Below are 22,416 nucleotides of genomic sequence, written 5' to 3'. Positions count from 1 at the left end.
TTAGGCCTCGGGGTGAGAGTGGGCCCAGGCCCCACATCCATCAGGCCCCAGGGCTTTGGCCATTTTGGGGGGTGAAATACTCCCCTTGCAGGCGTTATTTGGCGTTTTACAGCCCTGTCCCCCCTGGTTGGGAGGAGAAGGCAGAGCCCCCCCAACCCACCCCACACCCCTTCCCTTTCAGCCAGCTCCCAAGCTGCGCTAACAGTAAACAACAACACTAAAAATAAAAGCTAAGGCACCTTTGTTGCCATGGCTGGGTGACCTCTTCCACGCTCACCTGCTGCTCCTTCCCATTCCTCTAAGGGCTCTTATGGCCATTGCCCAAGTTATCCCACTGTTCCATGAAATCATTTTTCCACCCTCCTGAGCATCTTTTTAGGGTTCTCCTCTCCCCAGCAAGAGCTCAGATATGCTTGGCATTAAGAAAGCTGTTTGAAATTTAGATTTCTACCTCCTCCCTCAAGTCTTCCCCCAAAAAAGTGGATTTTTTTTTTAAAGTATTATTATTGGTTTTATTACTTGTTTTAACCTGGCTCAGAGGTGGGTGGCTTCTTTCTGGCAGATCCAGTGCAATTCCAAGCTGCAGTTGTGGGAGCTGATCCTGCCCCATTGGACCATCCCGCAGGCTCTGCCTTCATCCCCGGGGCTCAGCGGGAACCTGCGGGTGCAGGAGGGAGCCCACGTCACGGCACGAGGGGCCCTCGGGTGATGGTGGAGGTGCCCACCCCGACACCCATCCCTCCCCAAAGCGCTCACCGGCTCTGGTCCAGGCGGGAGCCGTTCACCCAGGTCCAGCCCTTCCCACCGGAGGGGAGGGAGAGGCCGATCCAGAAGTAGCGGCTGGGTTTCTGTAGGATTTTATTGAGGAAATCCTGTATCGGGGGAGAGGGCAGGGGGTGACGCCCACGTGCCATGGATCACCATCCCAAAACAGGCTCCAGCCTGTCCCCGTGCAGCCCCCAGCCCAGAACTGAGCCCCACCCGTGTCCCCCACACTCTGACGCTGGCAGAGGCATCCCGGGGGCTTGGGTGCTGATCCCAGATTTCGGGGCAAGCCCTCAGCCCTTCCCCAGGTGCCACCAGCAGCCCCTCGGGTGCAGTCCGGGCACCCGTCCCACATCCCCGATGCCATCGGTCCCTTTTCCACCTCATCCAGGTCCCCCGGCATCATTAGCTCGGCACCCCGATTCGCACAGTCCTCCCGGCTCTTGTTCCAAGGGTTGATCCCGTCGGCAGCCCAATAGCACTTGGTCCCGCGCACCACCCAGCCCGTGGGGCAGAGCCTGCACCCCTCACTCTCTGCGGACAGACGGACAGACACCACCCTGCTAAGGCACCCCAGGGCAGCCTTGCACCAGCCGGGGTGGGGACAGCACGGTTCCGCCGGAGGGATGCTCCGGTACGGCTTATTGGGGGGGGTCCCCGTTGAGGAGACCCCATGGGGGATGGGTTACCTTGCAGGGGGCACAGGCTCTTCCTCAGCCCCAGGTAGATGCAGCCCAGCGACGCGTTCCCACAGCCCGCGGTCCCCTCGGGCTGTCCCCTCTCCGCCACCAGCCAAGACACTGGGAGAGACGGATGCTGAGCCCAGTCCGGGGCTCGGGAGTGGAGGGGGCACCTGGTCCCTCCCACAGCCCCCATTCCCCACCAAAAAGGCCCCTGGGGCCCAACTCACAGTGAACCATGAGGGAGAGCACGAGGAAGAGCACCAGGGCGGCCATCAGGGCCCCAAGGAGGCAGCGGGGACAGCGGGGGGCTCCTGAGGGGACACGCACCCGCGGCGGGGCAAAACCCCCCTGGGGGTCTTGCATGATGGATCCTGCTGTCAGGGGAAGGGGGACAAAAAAAAGGTGTGGGGGTGCAGAACATCTGTTGTCCTCGTGTCCCCCCCATCCCCACAGAGCCCAAAGCAGGCTGTCCTGGGGCAAAGCACCTTGGTGAGACCCCCCCCCCCAAATCCCCGCAGACACCCCCCCCACACACACACACAAAGGAGTGACCCCAGTAAGAGACCAGCAGCAGGAGCCAGGTATCCCCAAAAATCCCTCTGCTCCCTCTTTTGGGGTCACAGCTGAGACCCGTAGCTCGGCGGAGGCAGGACAGCAGCCAGCCCAGGGTGTTGGATGAGCAACAGCCCCCCCAGGTCCTTCTCCCTCACACCGTGCCTCAGTTTCCCCAGCTTGAGCAGCTCCTGGGGACCCGGCAGATGGCATCACCCCGCTTCTCCCCCTTCTCAAGTCGCACCGCTCATCACCGCCCCATACGGCCTCTCTCGGACCAGCAGACACGACCCCCAATACCTGCATCCTGGAGGGGACCTGGGCTCCCCGCAGCACCCCGCTTGCCCAAGACCATGTAGCCATCCTCATCCTCCATGGCGCCCAAGAGCCGGGAGGGCACAGGGCTGGGGACGCGGAAGAGGGGACAGGAAACCAAACCACCGATGACCGATGGGGCTTGCGCCAGCAAGGTGCAAACTGCCAGCGGGGCCCGCGCTTCCTGCCACGGCCACAGCTGAACAGCCCAAAAGCTGCTGGGGGCAGCAGCCCTGACGCCCAGGTGAGGGGCACTGCGGCGGCGGGGTCTCCATGGGGCTTCCTCTCCAGAGAAAGGAAAACTGGGGTACGGGGCTGCATCCCGCGGGAGAAAGGACAAAGAGCTGCAGCACACGCTACTGCCAGAGAAATTAGAAAAAAAAAAGGTAAACAATTTCCTCCCCCCTTCCCAAAAATGGTGGAGGGGAAAAAATATAGAAAATTGTACATTTCTGCCAAGGTTAGAGGTGGGCCAGGATGGGAGATGTGCCCCACCATGGCACCCTATCTCCACACCAGGGCAAAACCGCTGAACCTGGACGGACCAAGCTCTCCTTGGAAGGAGACTTCATCTGACCCAGGTTAGACAGCCCCTTCCGCCCCCAGCTCCACCCTGCTCAGGGAAGCATGCAGCACATGTCCTCCCTGCAGAGCTCAAGGCCAGGCAAAGGCCACCCATCCTCGGCTCTTGTTTCACAGGAGGGAGGCAGGACGATGCTTCTGGACAAAGCCAGAGCTCGCCTTGGCTGAAGGTGGATCCGCAATTAAGGTTCCTCATCGGCCTACGAATAGAACAGCAAAGGAGGAACATCCGAGTGCAGCTTCACAGCAGCAGAAGATGGGTTTTGCCCAGCCCTTTGAGATCAAAAGGGATGTGTTTGCTGGAATCATGAATTGTCACAAAGAAGGAGGGTGCAGCTTGTGACTGAAGAGGGCCTCACCAGGCAGAGGTCCCTCCCAGGGGCAGAAAGAGCAGGAATTAAACCTTCTGCTGGTTTTGTTCATAAGCCAGCAACCAGAACTGGAGTCAGCAGGAAAAGAGAGCATGAAGCACCGCAGCAAGGCAGCGGAGGAAGGAAGCAAGACGGGGATGTGAAACACCACTACGAGGGCAGGAAAGACAAACCAGGAGTATTGAGTCTCCCAGCACAACCACAGCCCCCACAAAAAAAGCCCCCAAAACGCACGAGACACTTACTGCCAGGCTGAGGAAGCGAATGCAGTTTCCTGCAGCGTTTCCCGGGACCGATATCCAGGTCAGCATAAATAATTTCCCCAGCCACAGCGGCAGAGGCGAGAGGACCATCAGCCATGCCTCTTGCTCGAACAGCGGCAATGCAGCAGTCGCCAAGTCCGGTTTTTCTGAGGTTTTTCACTCCTCCAGCTCGGCTTTGCAAGCTTCTCTCCAAGCTAGAGGTCTGCGAGGAGCAGCGCGAGCCTCTGAGCGCTCATCAAGGGGAGCCTGGGAGCCTCTTTGGAAAGCAGGGGTTAGACATGAGCCTTCCAAGGGGACAGGGTGGAAACTGTTCCAAACAGCTCAGGAAATCCATCTGGTTTGTCTTCATTCCTTGTTTTCGGGTCACTTCCAAGGGACTTTATTAATGCAGCATTATCAATACAGTATTATTAATGCAGTCTTATCAATACAGTGTTACTGATGCAATAATATCACTACAGTAACAGAACACAGTAACATTCCTTATAGTACCTGTAATTAATTAAATACAAATAGAGGTATTATTAAGACAGCCACATGGTGGGGCTGGCTGCGTGGCGCAGGCAGCGAGAGAAATATGAACGGGGCACGCACATGGGGCCAAGGGGAAGAGGCAGGCGGCGGCAGCACCGGGTGACATTTCCTTCCTCTGAGCCAGAAGGTGAAGGAGAAACTGGTGCAAAGCGAAGGAGCGAGGAAGAAGGACAGGGCTGGGGCTGTGAAAGGCAGCGGGGACGGGAGCAGGAGAGAAGGGCAGTCGTGGATTTGGCTTTCCAACTTCCTGGGGTGAAACCAAGTGCTGTTAAAACCGTGATGGAAAAGAGAGGAGAAATAGCAGAGGGCAGAAATCGCCGCTGATTTAAACTCAAGGTTATCCTTGTGTGACAGAGAAGAGGGGGAGCTGATGGATGGCAGACACCGACGGACATCAAGCGCTGATGGATGCCCATCACCGACAGCTATCAAACCCCGATGGATCCCAGACACCAACTGCTGGGGGGCTGGCAACAAAACCAAGCGGAAAGACCCTTCATAGCACCAGAAACCGCTCAGGTCAGGAGGATCAAGTAGTAAGAACAAGTTGTCCTTATTTTTGTCTTGCACAGGCAGCATGGGAGGGTCGGTAGCCTGTGCACCTTGGTTTGGTTTGGGTTTTGGTTTGTTTTTTGGGTTTTGTTACTATATGTAACTATTTGGGGTTTATTACTATATGTAACGAGAAGGAGAAAGCGTAGATCCCTTCTGTCCTCTCTTTAAACAGTTTCTCTGGCTGCACACGAGGGAAAACGAGGACCTTGGTCATTAATAGCTGTGGTGGGTTGGCCCCGGCTGGATGCCAGGTGCCCACCAAAGCCGCCCTCTCACTGCCCTTCTCAGCTGCACAGGGCAGAGAAAATACAATGAAAGGCTGGTGGGTCGAGGGAAGGATAGGGAGATCAGCAATTATTGAATTTATTGCCAATCAAATCAGAGTAGGGTAATGAGAAATCAAACCAAATCTTAAAGCACCTTCCCCCCAATTCTCCCTTCTTCCCAGGCTCAGCTTCACTCCCCATTTTCTCTCCCTCCTCCCGCTGAGTGGTGCAGGGGGACGGGAATGGGGGTAGCGGTCAGTTCATCATCCATCATCTCTGCTGCTCCTTCCTCCTCAGGGGAGGACTCCTCACCCTCCTCCCCTGCTCCAGCGTGGGTCCCTCCCATGGGGTGCAGTCCTTCAGAAGCAGACTGCTCCGGCGTGGGCTCCTCCCCGGGTGCAGGGGGATCTCTGCTCCCCGGGGCCCTCCATGGGTGCAGGGGCACAGCTGCCCACCATGGGCTGCACCAGGGGCTGCAGGGCAATCTCTGCTCCGCGCCTGGAGCACCTCCTGCCCTCCTCCTGCACTGACCTTGGGGTCTGCACAGTCCTTCCTCTCACACATTCTCACTCCTCACTCCAGCTGCTGTTGGTGTCCCACGGGTTTTTTTCCCCTTCTTAAATACATTACCCCAGAGGTGCTACCACCATCGCTGATGGGCTCGGCCTTGGCCAGCGGCAGGTCCATCTTGGAGCTGGCTGCCGTTGGCTCTATCGGGCATGGGGGAAGCTTCTGGCAGCTTCTCACAGCCATTGATACGCCATATAGCAACCAGAGAAGTGATGACACACTGTATTCTATAACAATTAGCAATGTACAATTCAGTTCATTGGCTGTTTTCACCCAAAATCAAATCCCCTTGAGGTGCACATGGGCTTGCCCATCCTTTTGCATCACCCACCAAGTGCACCCAGCAAAAGCAATCCCACAGATGGGTTTGCCTTTGCCCGAGGCAGGAGTAACCCACACTGCCTTCCCAGCATATTTCTCATATGTACTACAGGGACTTTATCCCCCTCTACACTATGTAAGAGTTTTGATTGGGCAGGGCCAGCTCGATTGGCAGATCCCCTGGTGTTGACTAACCACGTGGCTTTTGCTAAATGCGTCTCCCAATGTTTGAATGGCCCAGCACCCATTGCTCTCCGGGTAGGCTTTAACAGCCCATTGTATCGTTCGATTGTCCCAGAGGCTGGTGCATGGCCGGGGATGTGATATACCCACTCAGTGCCGTGCTCTTTGGCCCAGGCTGTTTCAGAAATGAGTCCCGTTGCCTGACTCAATTCTTTCGGGGGTGCCACGTTGCCATAAGACTTGCTTTTCAAGACCCAGGATGGTGTTCCGGGCGGTGGCACGGGGCGCAGGATATGTTTCCAGCCATCCGGTGGTTGCTCCCACCATGGTGAGCACATGGCACTTGCCTTGGCGGGTTTGTGGGAGCGTGATACACTCAGTCTGCCAGGCCTCCCCATATTTCTGTTTCAGCCATCGCCCTCCATCCCAGAGAGGCTTGAACCGCTTGGCTTGCTTGATTGCAGCGCATGTTTCACATTCACAGATAACCTGTGCAACAGTGTCCATGGTCACGTCCACCCCTCAATCATGAGCCCATCTGGACATTGCATCTCTTCCTTGATGGCCTGAGGTGTCATGGGCCCACCGAGCTATAAATAATTCACCCTTACCTTGCCAGTCCAGATCCACCTCAGCCACTTCAAGCTGAGCAGCCTGATCCACCTGCTGGTTGTTTTGATGTTCCTCAGTGGCCCCACTCCTGGGTACATGAGCACCTACGTGATGAACTTTGACAGCCAGGTTATCTACCCGGGCAGCGATATCTTGCCACAACGCAACAGCCCACATGGGTTTGCCCCTGTGCTGCCTGTTCTTCTGTCTCCATTGCTCCAACCACCCCCACAGGGCATTTGCCACCGTCCGTGACTCAGTACAGAGATAAAGTCCTGGCCACTTTTCTCATTCAGCAATACCCAAAGCCAGCTGGATGGCTTTCACCTCTGCAAACTGACTCAACTCCCCTTCTCCTCCAACAGGTTCTGCTTTCCACCTCCGATGCTTTCCCACAAGACAACAGGACCCAGCACTGAACAGGCCACATTGCTTCTCATTTGCTGGCAGTTTGTTATACAGTGGGGCCTCCTCAGCACGTGTCTCCTCCTCCTCTGGTGATATTCCAAAACTTTTGCCTTCTGCCCAGTCCATGATCACTGCCAAGATTCCCGGGCGACTGGGGCTTCCTATTCGAGCCCGGTGTGTGATCGGTGCGACCCACTTACCCCACGCAGCATCAGTTGCATGATGTGTAGAGGGGACCCTCCCTTTGAACACCCAGCCCAGCACCGGCAGTCGGGGTGCCAGCAGGAGCTGGGCTGCAGCACCAACCACTTCCCAAGCACCTCGAACCCCTTCATACGCTGCCAATATCTTTCTCAGTTGGAGTATAGTGGGCTTCGGATCCTCTGTATCCCCGACTCCAAAACCCTCGGGGTCGACCTCGAGTCTCCCCTGGTGCTTTCTGCCAGAGGCTCCAGGTATGGCCGCTCTCCCCACCTGCGGTGTAGAGCATATTCCTTACATCCTGCCCTGCCTGGACCGGCCCAAGCGCTACTGCATGAACTATCTCCCATTTAATTTGTTCAAAGGCTTGGTGTTGCTCAGGGCCCCATCTGGAATCGTTCTTCCTTTGGGTCACCTGGTAAAGAGGGCTTACGATCTGACTGTAATTTGGAATATGCATTCTCCAAAACCCACAACGCCTAAGCAAGCTTGTGTTTCCTTTCTGCTAGCTGGTGGGGACGTAGCTGTTATTTTGTTGATCACATCCATTGGTATCTGACAACGTCCATCTTGCCATTTTATTCCTAAAAATGGCATCTATAATGCAGGTCCCTTGACCTTACTTTGTTTTATGGCAAAACCAGCCTTCAGAAGGATTTAGACTAGTTTCATTTCCTTCTCAAAAACTTCTTCTGCTGTATGGCCCCACACAATGATGTCCTCAATGTAGTGCAGACATCGTGGAGCTTCACCCTTTTGCAGTGCCATCTGGATCAGTCCATGGCAAATCATGGGGCTGTCAATTCCAGGTGTACTGGATGCCCCTCCAAGTAAAAGCAAACTGGGGCTTGCACTCTGCTGCCAAAGGGATGGAGAAAAATGCATTAGCAATGTCAATTGTGGCACACCAGTTGGCTGCCTTTGACTCCAGTTCGTACTGAAGTTCTAACATGTCTGGCACGGCAGCACTTGGTGGCAGTATGACTTCGTTCAGGCCACAGTAGTCTACTGTTAGCCACCAATCCCCATTAGACTTTCACACTGGCCATGTGGGACTGTTAAAGGGTGAGCGAGTCTTGCTGATCACTCCTTGGCTCTCCAGTCCATGAATCAGGTTATGGATGGGAATCAGGGAGTCTCCGTTGGTGCGATATTGCCGCCGGTGCACAGTTGTGGTAGTGATTGGCGTCTGTTGTTCTCTGACCCTCAGCAACCCCACAACAGAAGGGTCCTCCGAGAGACCAGGCAAGGTGGACAACTGTAATTTCCTCCGTCTCCAAGGCAGCTATACCAAAAGCCCACCAGCACCCCTTTGGGCCCTTGAAATACCCTCTCCTCAGGTAGTCTATGCCAAGGATGCACAGAGCCTCTGAGCCAGTCACAACAGGGTTCTTCTGCCACTCATTCCCAGTTCAGCTCACTTCAGCCTCCAGCACAGTGAGCTGTTGGGATCCCCCGTCACTCCAGAAATACAGATGGGTTCTGCCCCTCTATAACTTGATGGCATTAGGGTACACCGTGCACCGCTGTCCACTAGAGCCTTCTACTCCTGTGGGTCTCATGTGCCAGGCCACCGAATCCACACAGCCCAGTAAACCCAGTTGTCCCTTTCCTCCACCTGGCTGGAGGCAGGGCCCCTCTAACACTGGTCACAGTATTCATTGTTCACTTTTGTACATATGAGTCAGGAGTCCCTTTACTGAGTGCAGAAGATGATCAGCCCTTTTTACTCTGTCTGGGGAACTGCCCGCTGGAAACTGGAGCCACAATTTTCCTGGGAGAACCCCGCTGTGTGATTGTTTTTCCTTGCAATTCACATACCCGTGCCTCTAGGGTCAAAGTAGGTTTTCCATCCCACTTCCTCATGTCCTCTCCATGGTCTCGCAAGTAAAACCACAGGGTGCCCGTGGTGCGTACCCCCTATATCCTCTCTCTTGAGCGGAAGAATGCTGACTGCTAGTAGCCGAGATACTGGCCTGTATAGGTGGAGAGCAGGACCTATTCTCTTTGAGTTGCTGGATCTCCCAGGACAGCTTCTCTACAGCCAATATGAGGGAGGAAGAGATATTTTCTTCGTATTCCCAGAGTCAGCCAGCCACTTCATCCACCTTTGGTGCCTCTTCAGCTTTCCAGGCCAGTATTGCCAACGAGTTGTCATATGATGCTGGTGCGCTCCGTACCACCTTCCGCCACATGGGTTGTGTGCACCTGACTTCATCTGGATCTTTGGGTAACTGCTCATCGTTCAGGTCACTGTAAATCACCTCCAGCATGCCTAATTCCCTCAGGTACTGGATACCTCTCTCCATGGTGGTCCACTTGCCTGGGCGATATATAACATCTTCCTTGAAGGGATTCCTTTCCTTCACGCCTGACAGGAGTCACCTCCAGGGGCTAAGGACACAACAACTCTGAGATCAAGTGAAACAACATTGCACCCAGTGACTATTAAACTAATATAATGAATGCTTCTCACAAATTTAACACACTCTGGTCAGTTCTGTTATGTCAAACCCTTCGAGGCCCACGCTGTGCACAAAAAGGACTGTTGTGGTTTAACCCGGCTGGCAGCCAAACACCACACAGCCATTCGCTCACTCTCCCCCTCCCCAGTGGGATGGGGGAGGGAATCAGGAAAAAAAAGTAAAATTCATGGATTGAGATAAAGACAGTTTAATAGGAAAGAAAAGGAAGGGAAATAACAATAAAAAAATATACAAAGCAAGTGATGCACAATGCAATTGCTCACCACACACTAACCAACACCCAGCCAGCCCCGAGCAGCAATTGCTGCCCCCCAGCCAACTCCCCCCAGTTTCTATACTGAGCATGACATCATATGGTATAGAATGTCCCTTTGGTCAGTTAGGGTCAGCTGGTCTGCATGTGCCCGCTCCCACCTTCTCGCTGGCAGGACATGGGAAGCTGAAAAGTCCTTGACTGGTTTAAGCACTACCCAGCCACAACTAAACCATCAGTGCATTACCAGCATTCTTCTCACACTGAAGCCAAACCACAGCACTACACCAGCTCCTAGGAAGAAAATTAACTCTGTCCCAGCTCAAACCAGGACACCTCTCTGCTTCGTTCAGATGTGCCGCTTGTTAGGTTATCGGGGCCAAAGCTCAGCTAAGGAGGATTAATTAGTAATACCAGCATCCTCAGCTGCCGCGTGCTGCAGCGCTGCTTGGTAGTGAGCAACTGCGGGCCCTTGATTACCGGGGACGTTTCGAGCTTGCTTTTTCTCACCATTGATGCAGTAATATTACTGCAGTAATATAACACAATTATTTATTATGATACCTGTAAATTATTAAATACAAATAGACATATTAACAGAGCCACATGGTGGGGCCGGCTGTGTATTACACTGTGTTTGAGCTAGGTCGTGCCTTCCGCAACACCAACACCTCCCCTTCTGGCAGGTTCGTCTCCCCGAGAGCTGCAGTGAGCTGTTGCCAAGGCCAGGAGCAACCCGGAGCAGCAGCCGAGGGAAGGACACCCCTACGCTCCTCTGGTGGGGGAGGTCAAGCTGGGAGGCCCCAGCACAGGTCCCTTCTCCATCACCTCTGTCATCCCACAGCTTGGGGCTTGCTACACACATAGGGACGGTCCAGTGAACAGCTTGAACTGGCGACAGCATTGTTGCTCAAATACGCACACGCTCCTTGGCTGTGCACTGGGAACCTACAACAAGAAGGAAAGACACCGCTGGTACCGTCGGCTTAGCGGCTGTCCCCTCAAAAACCCGGAGGAGACGAGTGCTGCCTGCAAGGGACAGCCCCAGCACACACGTCCCACCAGGACCCTGCCCGGCCCACTGCAGGACGGTCGCCCCACGGCCCCGGATCGCAACAGGACTCACGACTGGTTGAAGCTGCTGCCATCCACCCACTCCAGGCGCTCGCCCCGTCTCCGCAGCCCAATCCAGTAATCATCCCTGCCCTGGAGGCGTGAGACAAACTCCTGGGTAGGAAAGAGAGAAGCCAACAGTCGGGAGCTGCTGCCAGCCCCACGCGAGTCACTGTCCCAGCCCCACGCTGCTCCCTGCTGGCCTCGCAGGCAGCCCCGGCCCCGCACTGCTACCCCCGGCCGTGGCACGGCAGCAGCTCCCACCCAAGGGCTGCTCCAGCAAGCTCCAGAGGCTTCTCAAGGAGCTCACCAGCACGGCCAGCGGTGCTGTTCCTGCTCTGCTCTGCCCCAGCCCTGCTCTGCTCGGGGGCCAGCCGAGCACCACAGATGGGCAGACGCGCCCTGGGCTCCACGCTGCACCCCGTGCCTCCCTCCCTCCCTGCCAGGCCCCAGCCCACAGCTGCATCTCTGGCCCTACAAGCACCTCTCGCCTGCCCAGCACCACCCCCACGCCTGCACCCCACCCAGAACCCCCCGTCACCCCCACGCAGCCACAACAGCCCCTCACTCACCATCTCCCACCCCATCTTGAGCATGGCCAGTGAGGCCCCGAGGGAGGAGCACTGCTCCTGGCTCTGCTCCCAGCTCCCCTCCTCCCTCGAGAGGTAGAAGCAGACCTTGCGGTACCCAACCCAGCCCTCAGGACAGGCCAGCACCCCAGCCGCAGGCAGATCTGGGTTCCCTCCGTGCCTTCCTGCTGCAGAGGGAAGGGGAGAAGGTCAGAGGATTGTGCTCCACAGGGACCAGGGGACAGCTCCACGGAGCTGGACAGAGGCAGCCACTGCTCCCTTACCTGATTGTACAGCAAAAGCCATGGCAAAAGCCACAACCAGAACCACGAGCACAGCCACCACCACCATGGCACACACTGGATGGCGCGCAGGCCACTTGCCTGGGGGAGGAACAAGCCACTGGCAGTGAGGACGGTGCTGTCCCACAGCAGGCATGGCCCTCGCATCCCCACCACCCCCAACACCAGCTGCCCAGGGAACACAGGAGGGACCCCCAGGGCACAGCCCGCAGCAGGAGAGCTGCCAGACAGACCCAGACATGCTGCGGGGCTGCTACGGACCACCCGATGAGGACTGAGCAGAACACGAGGCGTTCTTCGCTGGCTGGGCACACAGGTGGGGGTTTGAAAAGCCAACACACAGCCAGAGTTGAAAATGGCAACAAGGGCTTCTGTGGGTTTAGGAGCAGCAGCAGGTAGACTCTGAAAAACCCAACTGCACCCTGCCCTGAGCAGCCTGCCCACGGGTGACATTGCCACAGAGAAGCCATCCCCTCCCTACAGGCCGCAGAGCTGGCTCTGTACTCACACGGAGATCCGTGTGCCCTTCTGCCTGTATCCCCTGGCATCTCTTTGCAAAGGCTTGCCTCTTCACCTGGGGGACCCAAGGCCTGCTCCAACTCTCCTGACTGGGAACATCTACAGGCTTGCGCCCAAGGCATCACAGCTGCCAAGAAAGCCTGTTTCAAGCCAGGCTGAGACACAGTTTTACCTCCACAGCTCTTATCGTCGTATTGGGACATTGCAGAGAAGATGATGATGACAATGATGCAGTAGATGGGGACGTTTAATTCCGTGTGCTGGCTGGGGCCACGCTTGGCTCTCCCGGATCAGCCGTGGCCCTGTGCTCACACCCAGGCTCACGGAGGCGATGCCAGCGCAGGCCTGCCCTGGCCCTGCTCCCCCTGGCACGCTGCAGCCTGTCCCCAGCAGCCGGCCAGCACCTGGGGAGACAAACGCAGCGTCAGGGAGCTCAGGGACCGGCCCTCGGCCCCCAGCACAGCCAGCACCCTCCCCAACACCCTGCACCCACCCTGCCCACACAGCCCGCCAGCCACTCGACGCCTGCCACCAGCCCCCTGCCCACCGCTCAGCCCCCCCCCTGCTCCACCACCAGCCCGGGCCCAGGCACAACAATTGGGGGGACGGGGGCCCCCAACACCTCTGCCCAGCCCTGCTCACCACCCCTGACGCGCACCAACACCCCCAGCCCCGGCACCCCAGCCTGGGCCAGGGGCCGCACCTTCAGCCCCTGCAGCCAACAAGGGGCTGCAAACTCGGCTCTCCTGGGGGCGATGGGATGGACCGGGCCTGAGCAAAGCTCCTTACGGGGTGCTCCGCACACAGACTGAAGCCAGGGCGAGGGAGGGATAAGGCACAGTGCACACGAAAACACACACGCCTGCAATTCTTTTTTTTTTTTGCTTTCCCCCCCACTAACCCGACAGAGCCCCTCGCACCGAGCCCCATCGGTCAAGGCAGAAACCAAAGCTCACTCCGGCTGCTGGAGCACAAGCTCCCCGCCCTGACATGCCAACACCAGCCCCGGGGAACCGCCGGCTGCCGGCACAGCAGAGTGGCAAAGCAGGCTCAGCTTGCACCGGGGACAGGGCCATTCCCCCCACAGCTGCTTCTGCAAAGCAGCTCCTGCCCTGGCAACCCAGCGCCATTAAGCACCTGCACAAACAGGGTGTTGTTTTTTGGGTGGGGTTTTTTGGGAGTTGTTTACGAGCCCCAGCTGGGCTCCCTGCCAGGAAAAGCCGCCGCGGCTCCGCCCCACCGCGCCGCGGGGGAGGGCAGCAGCCACCCCAGCACAAAGGGAGGGGGGACGACCCGAAGCAGAACCCAGTGCCCGGGAAAGCCTCCCCAGGAGCCCTTCTCTGCTGCACAGAGAAACCAGAGGCAGCCACAGCTGCTGGGGAACGGGCTCCTCCTGCCGCTCCCGCACCGGCACCGGCGGGGAGCAAACGCGGGCAAAACCCAGCAGGAAAGGGGGGCGCGGGCAGCGCCCAGGGCCGGCCGAGCCCGCCGGGCCCCCTTCACCGCCCCCCTCCCTCCGCGGCGAGCGGCCGAGCCCCAGCAGCCCCCACGGCCGGGCCCTACCTGCGCTACGGCCGCCCCCGGGCTCCGGACGCTCCCGCCGCTGCCGCCGCTCTCCGCCCCGATCGCTCCTGACGGGAGAGGCGGTACCCGGCCTGAGAGCCCGCTCAGCCCGCCCACCGCCCACGCCCAATCAGCGCGCAAGGGGGAGGCGTGGCGGGAGGAAGCAGCCAATCGCAGCGGCCGCTTTACGGAGCTGGTGCGGGGAAGCAGCCAATCGCAGCGGCCGCTTTATCAGTCGCTCCTCGTGCGGGGCCTCGGCGCCCCCGGCCCAGGCCGTGTCGGGTCAGCTCGGTCTTTAACGGCCAGGCCCGTCAGGGGCGCGGGGCCGTGTCCCAGAGATGGGGCCTTGTCCCCGCTGTGCCAGAGCCACGGCCCGCGCCCAGCCCAGCTCTTTGCTTTATGCCATTGCCGCGCTGGCCCAAACAGAGCCCTGGGGAACACCGCTCATGACCGGCCGCCATTGCATTTAACTCCATTCACCACAACTCTCTGGGCTCAGCCACCCAGCCAGGTTTTTACCCAGCAAAGAGTACACCTGCCCTAGCCACGAGCTGCCAGCTTCCCTAGGAGAATGCTGTGGGAGACGGTGTCAAAGGCTTTGCTAAAGTCCAGGTACATGACATCCACAGCCTTTCCCTCATCCACCAGGCAGGTCACCACGTCATAGAAGGAGATCAGCTTGGTCAAGCAGGAGCTGCCTTTCATGAGCCCATGCTGGCTGGGCCCGATCCCCTGGTTGGCCTCCACTTGCCTGTTGAGCATACTCAAGATGAACCCTTCCATAACCTTCCCTGGCAACGAGGTCAGGCTGACAGGCCTGTAGTTCCCCGGATCCTCCTTCCGGCCCTTCCTGTAGATGGGCGTCACGTTGGCAAGCCTCCAGTCATCAGGGACCTCTCCTGTTGACCAGGACTGCTGATAGATGATGGAGAGCGGCTTGGCAAGCTCCTCCGCCAGCTCCCTCAGTACCCTCGGGTGGATCCCATCCAGCCCCATAGACTTGTGAGCGTCCAGGTGGTGTAGCAGGTCGTTAACTGCTTCCTCCTGGATTATGGGGGCTTCATTCTGCTCTCCATCACTCTTTTCCAGCTCAGGGGGCTGAATGCCCTGGGGATAACTAACTGGCTGTTAAAGACTAGGGCAAAGAAGGCTTTAAGTACCTCAGCCTTTTCCTCATCCTTGGTGGCAATGTTCCCCCCGCCCCCACATCCAGCAAAAGATGGAGATTCTCCTTGGCTCTCATTTTGTTATTAATGTATTTGTAGAAACATTTTTTATTATCTCTTACAACAGTGGCCAGACTGAGTTCTAGCTGGGCTTTTGCCTTTCTCATTTCCTCTCTGCATGACCTGACGAGATCCCTGTACTCTTCCTGAGTTGCCTGCCCCTTCTTCCACAGGTGGTAATCTCTCCTTTTTTCCCTGAGTGCCAGCAAAAGCTCCCTGTTCAGCCAGGCCAGTCGTCTTCCCCGACGGTTCATCTTACGGCACATGGGCACAGCCCGCTCCTGTGCCTCTAAGACTTCCTTCTTGAAGAAGGCCCAGCCTTCCTGGACCCCTTTGCCCTTCAGGACTGCCTCCCAAGGGACTCTCCCAACCAGTGTCCTGAACAGGCCAAAGTCTGCCCTCTGGAAGCCCATGGTAGTGGTTTTGCTGACCCTCCTCCATACGTTGCCAAGAATTGAAAACTATCATATCATGTTCGCTAAGCCCACGATGGCCTCCGACCACAACATCTCCCACCAGTCCATGTGGTCCATCGACTTGGGACGGGTGAGGAGAGAAGCTGCCGATGAAGAAAAAGTTGTTGAGTACCTCAGCCTTCTCCTCATCTGTTGATACTAGGTCGCCATTCTTGTTCATTGAGGGGGTATGCTTTCTTTAACCTTCCTTTTCTGGCTGACATACCTGTAGAAGCCCTTCTTGTTATTCTTTACATCCCTTGCCAAATTCAGCTCCAGCTGCGCCTTAGCCTTCCTGACCCCCTCCCTACACAACTGGGCAGCTTCCCTGTACTCTTCCCAGCATACCTGTCCTGCTTCCACTGCCTGTGCAGTTCCCTCTTGCTCTGTACTTTGACCAGCAGGTCTCGACTCAGCCATGCTGGTCCCTTTTTGCCTGATTCCTTACACCTGGCGACTGAGAGCTCTTGCACGCTATGGAAGGTGTCCTTACAGATCTGACAGCTCTGTTCCGTTCCCCTGTCCCTGAGGACCATTTCCCAGGCGGTCCTTCTGACTAACTCCTTCAAGAGCTGGAAGTTTGCTTTTCAAAAATTTAGGGTCCTGACTATACTCCTCGCTTTTCCCATATCCCTCAGGAGTGTGAACTCCACCATTGCATGATCACTGCAGCCCAGGCTGCCTCCAGTCTTGACGTCACCGATGAGCTCACTTGCATTGGTGACCATCAGGTCCAGTATTGCATCCCCTCGGGTAGGGGTGTCTATTACCTGGCTTAGGAATTTACCCTCAGTGCATTCTAGGAATCTCCTGGATTGCCTAACAGCTCGCCGTGTTGCTTTTCCAGCAAATGTTGGGGTGGTTCAAGTCCCCCAGTAGGATGAGAGCCTGCAAGCGCAAAGCCTCCGGGAGGTGGAGGAAGAAGGCTTCATCAGTAAGCTCCCCTTGATCATGCAGCCTGTAGTGGACACCAAGCACAAGGTTCCCTTTGTTGCCTCTGTCTGATTCTTACCCATAAGCTTTTGATCTGCTTGTGGCTATTCTTCAGGGACAGCTCTTCACACTCTATTGATTTCTTTATGTAGAGGGCAATGCCTCCGCCCCACCTTCCTCGCCTGTCCCTTCTGAACAGCCTGTAGCAATCAACAGCCACATTCCAGTCATGGGATTCGTCCCACCAAGTTTCAGTTATGGCAATGAGGTCATAGCTTTCTAGCAGCACAGTAGCTTCCAACTCCTCCTGTTTGTTCCCCATGCTGTGTGCGTTCATGTAGAGGCATTTCATCTGGGCTGTTGGCCATGTCACCTTCTTAGTGGAACACCCCTTGTTTCCCTTGAGGTGTTTCACGGAGGTTTCCTTGTTGGCTCCTACTACCTCAGGAGCCCCCAGCTCATCTCTGCAAGACTTCGACTGTGCTGCAGCGTCCCCAGCATGCCTCTGGGCAACAGGTTGAGGGCTCATAGTAGCACCCCATCCCTCTAACCGTTGTGCACCATCCCACAGCTTGTCACAGGCAAGCCTGGTATGTTCCCCCTCCCCCTTCACATCTAGTTTAAAGCCCTGGCCATGAGTTCCGCAAGCTCCTGAGCGAAGACCCTCTTTCCCCTTTGAGAAAGGTGGCTCCCATTTGACGCCAGCAAGCCTGGTGCCATGTAGGCCATCCCATTGTCAAAAAACCCAAAGTTGTGATGGTGGCACCAGCCATGGAGCCATGTATGAATAGATTGAATCTGCCTGTTCCTTCCAGTGTCACTGCCCACAACTGGAAGGAGGGAGGAGAAAATAACCTGTGCCCCAGATTCCCTCGCTAACCATCCCAAGGCCCTGAAGTCTCTTTTAATCACCCTTGGGCTGCGTACTGCAACTTTGTCACCACCCATGTGGAAGAGCAGTAATGGGTAGCAGTCTGAGGGCCATACCAGGCTGGGAGGTCTCCTAGTGATATCTCTGAGCCGGGCTCCTGGGAGGCAGCAGACATCCCTAGGATATATGTGGTCTTGGTTGAAAACATTCTTTTGGGGTAAAAATATGGGCACCCAGGGATCTACAATACCTCCTTGTTCCCCTCTAGGTTGTATATTGAAGCATTGGGACAAATGTGGAGGAGATCCCCTCACTAAAGGAGAAATGATTGAATATTGTAATCATTGGTGGCCAAAGTATAAATTGGAGAGTGAGGAAAAATGGCCAGAGAATGCAACTTCGAATTATAATACTATTCTGTGGTTATAATACTATATACTATATATTATAACGCTATAATACTATTCTGTGGTTATAATACTATTCTGTAGAAGGTTAGATAAGTGGGATGAAGTACCTTATTGTCATGGTTTAACCCAGCAGGCAGCTAAACACCACACAGCCGTTCGCTCACTCTCCCCCCCCCAATTGGGACGGGGGAGAGAATCAGGAAAAAAAAGTAAAATTTGTGGGTTGAGATAAAGACAGTTTAATAGGACAGACAAGGAAGGGAAAATAATAATAATAATAATAACAATAATGATATGCAAAGCAGGTGATGCACAATGCAATTGCTCACCACATGCTGACCAATGCCCAGCCAGTCCCCAAGCAGCGATCGCTCCCCCCCGGCCAACCCCCCCAATTTCTATACTGCCCATGACGCCGCATGGTATGGAATGGCCCTTTGGTCAGTTTGGGTCAGCTGGCCTGGCTGTGCCCCCTCCCAGCTCTTTGTGCCCCTGGCAGAGCATGGGAAGCTGAAAAGTTCTTGACTGGTGTAAGCAGTACCCAGCAACAACTCAACCATCAGTGTGTTATCAGCATTCTTCTCATGCTGAATCCAAACCACAGCACCACACCAGCTCCTAGGAAGAAAATTAACTCTGTCCCAGCTCAAACCAGGAGCTGGTTCGAAACCTCTCTGCTTCGTTCAGATGTGCCACTCGTTAGGTTATCGTGGCCAAAGCTCAGCTAAGGAGGATTAATTAGTAATACCAGCATCCTCGGCTGCCGCGTGCTGCAGCACTGCTTGGTGGTGAGCAACTGCGGGCACTTGATTACGGGGGATGTTTCTAGCTTGCTTTCTGTCACCATCGATGCAGTGTTATCGATGCACTAATATTACTGCAGTAATATAACACAGTTATATTCATTATGATACCTGTAACTAATTAAATACAAATAGACGTATTATTAATAGAGCCACATGGTGGGGCTGGCTGTGTATTAGACTGTGTTTGAGCTAGGTCGTGCCTTCTGCAACACCAACATCTCCCCTTCCAGCAGGTTCATCTCCCTGAGAGCTGCAGTGAGCTGTTGCCGAGACCAGGAGCAACCCGGAGCAGCAGCCGAGGGAAGGACACCCCTACGCTTCTCTGATGGAGGACAAAACCCAGGACACTTATATAGATCTATTCTTTACTTAAAGAAATGACCGTGAGACCCCAAAAAAATGTAAAATGTTGACTTCAGATTCTAATGTAATGATGATGGATGAAATGAAAAAGGCTTCGCAATGCTGTTCTGCCTGTAGTGTAGGGAAGAGGAGTTTGAAATTAGAAGATGAAGATGTTCCAATGTTGGTACCATTTACTGCCTCAGATTGAATGAATTGGAAGGCAATTGCAGAAAGTAGACGGCATGTCAGGCATGACTATATCTCAGTTAATTGAAATTGCACACAAAGTTTCTAATAACAGAGAAGAGGTTGAAAGAAAGGAAAGTGAAAGAGAAAAGTTGAAAGCTAAGCAACAGAGTGCAGCCATATTGGCTGCTGCTTTTGTTAAAGCTCAGGCTCCATCTAGGGGTCGAGGCTTGAAAGGAAGAGGTCGTGGAATGGGAGGACGTGGACTGGGAGGACAACCAGGTTCGAGGGCACCTCTAGAAAGAGATCAGTGTGCCTTGTGCAAAGAGAAAGGACATTGGAAAAAGGAGTGCCCGAAAAGACAGCCTAATTGGGCTCCCGTTCCAGCCACTTCTCCAAGGCCTGGAGAATTGCTTGGAATTGTGGTAGAAGATTCGGATTGATGGGGATCGGGGGTCAAGGAAATGAAATCCCCAGCCGAACCCCTGGTTGATGTTAGGCTGGGGAATGATGTCGTTAAATTTCTAGTTGACACAGGAGCAACCTACTCTGTACTGAATAGTTGCAAGGGACCCATGAGTAAATATTCTGTAGTTGGTGTAACAGGAAAGCGGGAGGTTAATCCCTTTTTCCAACCGATTAAATGTCAGATGGGTAACAGGATGCTTCAACATGAATTTTTATACATGCCAGAATGCCCGATACTTCTAATGGGAAAGGACTAAATTGGGGGTGTAGATAGCCTTCGACAAAAATAAAAGAAGAATCCTGCCAAATAATGCCTGGGAAGCACAAATATATGTATTACAGGAATTACTTGAGACAGCAAAAAACAAGGAGAAGGAGGGACTAAGCAGCCCCTTTTTGGAGATAGAAGACACTGCAACTCCTTTTGTATGGGCAACCGAGCATCCTGGAAGAGCCAAATCAACCAAACTGGTAAAAACAGAATTAAAGCTGGAAGCCAGACCGGTACAACAGAGACAATATCCTATGAAATTGGAAGCTCGTGTTGGGCTGGAACTCATCATAAATAGTTTTCTCAGATATGGATTGCTACGAGAATGCCGGTCAGGATATAATACCCCCATCTTACCTGTTAAGAAGCCACACTTGCAGGAATATAGACTAGTCCAGGACTTAAGAGCAATGAATCAGAAAAAAAACCCATCAGTGGATGTTCACCCGGTGGCACCCAACCCTTACACCTTGTTAACTACCATCATTGATTCCAATGTTTATTTTACAGTGCTGTATTTGAAGGATGCTTTCTTCTGCATCCCCATAGAGGAACAAAGTCAGAAGCTGTTTGCCTTTGAATGGGAAAGTCCTACGACAGGATGAAAAATGCAGTTGCGCTGGACGGTACTTTCCCAAGGATTCAAGAACAGCCCCACAATTTTCGGTAATGTACTTGCGAAAGAACTGGAGCAATGGCAAGGTAGAAAAACTAATGTTACCTTGCTGCAGTACGTGGATGATATACCATTGGGGGCGGATGCAGCTGAGGAATGCAAGGAAGCAACCATAAGTTTACTAAACTTTTTGGGACTGGCAGGATATGGAATATCAAGGAAAAAGGCACAAGTTGTTCAGACAACTGTGATGTATCTGGGGTTCAAGATATCCCAGGGAGAGAGGAAGCTAGGGACTGAGAGTGAAGAAGCAATATGTCAAATTGCACCCCCCCAACCAAAGAGAGAGCTTAGATCGCTTTTAGGAATGGCTGGATGGTGTCGTCTGTGGATTCCTAATTTTGGATTAATGGCTAAACATTTATACGAAGCTGTTAAAGGGCCAGGAGAGCTGCTGGAATGCACTCCAGACTGCCGGAAAGGATTTGATGCAATAAAAGTTGCTCTCGAGTGCCCTGGCTCTATTTCTTCCGAACCTAACAAAGCCTTCTGAACTTTATGTGCATGGGAGAGGACATCAAGCATTAGGAATACTAGTGCAGCCTCTGGGGAACTGGAAGAGGCCGGTGGCTTACTTTTCAAAGCATCTTGATAAAGTAAGTGCCAGATGGCCAGGATGCCTGAGGGCAGTGGCAGCTACTGTACTGCTGGTCCGGGAAGCACGGAAGTTGGCTTTAGGACAGAAAATCACTGTTTACGTGCCACATGCTGTTATAGCGGTATTGGAACGGAAGGGACATCATTGGCTGTCCCCAGGCAGCATGGTTCAGTATCAGGTGATACTGCTCGAACAAGAAGACGTAACAGTGAAGGTATCTAGTGCCTTAAATCCAGCATCTCTTATTACCTTTACACGAAGAAGAAGAGTTAGCACATGAGTGTTTACAAACTAAACAGGCCATGCAGACCTGAGGGGTGTCCCCTTATGGAACCCTGATTGGGAATTGTTCACTGATGGGAGCAGTTTTGTCACCAAAGGGGAGCGGGAAGCTGGATATGCTGTTGTCACTCTGGAGAAAGAGATAGAGGCATCATTGCCAGTGAACACTTCTGCACAAAAAGCTGAATAATTGCATTGATTCGAGCCTTAGAAATATCAGAAGGGACACGAGCTAACATCTATACGGGCTCAAAATATACATTTGGAGTAATACATGCGCATGGTGCAATTTGGAAAGAGAGGGGATTGTTCTCATCGCAAGGAAATCCTATGAAATATAGCAAGGAAATTCTGAGATTGCTTGAAGCAGTCAATAAGCCAAAGGAAGTGGCGGTGATACATTGCAGAGCACACCAATCAGGACAGAATGGTATAATTACAGGAAATCGAAAGGCGGATGAGATTGCAAGACGAGCCGCTCTGTCTGTAAGGACAGCAGCCTTAGTCCCTGAAAGAACTTTTGACATTGATGTTCCTGAATATACAGAAAAAGAAAAGAAATTGGCTGAGTTTCCTAACTGTATTAAGGCCTCTGAAGGATGGTGGAAAACCCCAGACGGACAATGCATAGTTACTCCTCAAGTAATGAGAGAAATTATGAAAAGGACAGAGAGTGCCACTCATAAGGGAGCTGAGGCTGTAGCAGAAGTGACAAGGACGTACGCAACAGGCATTAATATGCTGAACGTTGCCAAAGGGATTACAAAGGGATGTGAGACTTGTTTGAGGAATAATCCCAAAATTCAAGAGAGACCCTTACCAGGAGAGGTGAAAAGAGGCCCTGCACCAGGGAGTTATTGGCAAATTGATTTCTCAGAATTACCAAAGTGTAAAGGATCTAAA

The 22,416-nt window shown here is 54.2% G+C and overlaps 1 protein-coding gene and 1 pseudogene across 1 annotated transcript; both read right to left on the bottom strand.

Annotated features, from left to right (window-relative positions):
• Window positions 1-534: 534 nt before the first annotated feature.
• LOC142596222 (killer cell lectin-like receptor subfamily B member 1A) lies at window positions 535-2,376 on the bottom strand (annotated as a pseudogene).
• Window positions 2,377-9,834: 7,458 nt separating this feature from the next.
• LOC142596242 (uncharacterized) lies at window positions 9,835-13,168 on the bottom strand. The gene is made up of 6 exons (XM_075725337.1): window positions 13,127-13,168; window positions 12,413-12,827; window positions 11,887-11,985; window positions 11,606-11,790; window positions 11,047-11,147; window positions 9,835-10,868 (listed from the first exon to the last, which is right to left on the bottom strand). Exons 2-6 carry the CDS (start codon window positions 12,624-12,626, stop codon window positions 10,754-10,756), a joined length of 714 nt encoding a protein of 237 aa, XP_075581452.1. The 5' UTR covers window positions 12,627-12,827; window positions 13,127-13,168; the 3' UTR covers window positions 9,835-10,753.
• Between the last annotated feature and the right edge of the window lie 9,248 nt (window positions 13,169-22,416).

This window comes from Pelecanus crispus, chromosome 29 (genome assembly GCF_030463565.1).
Source record: "Pelecanus crispus isolate bPelCri1 chromosome 29, bPelCri1.pri, whole genome shotgun sequence".
Lineage (NCBI taxonomy): Eukaryota > Metazoa > Chordata > Aves > Pelecaniformes > Pelecanidae > Pelecanus > Pelecanus crispus.
The sequence above is the reverse complement of the archived record's forward strand: the minus strand, read 5'-3'. Positions and strand labels throughout refer to the sequence as shown.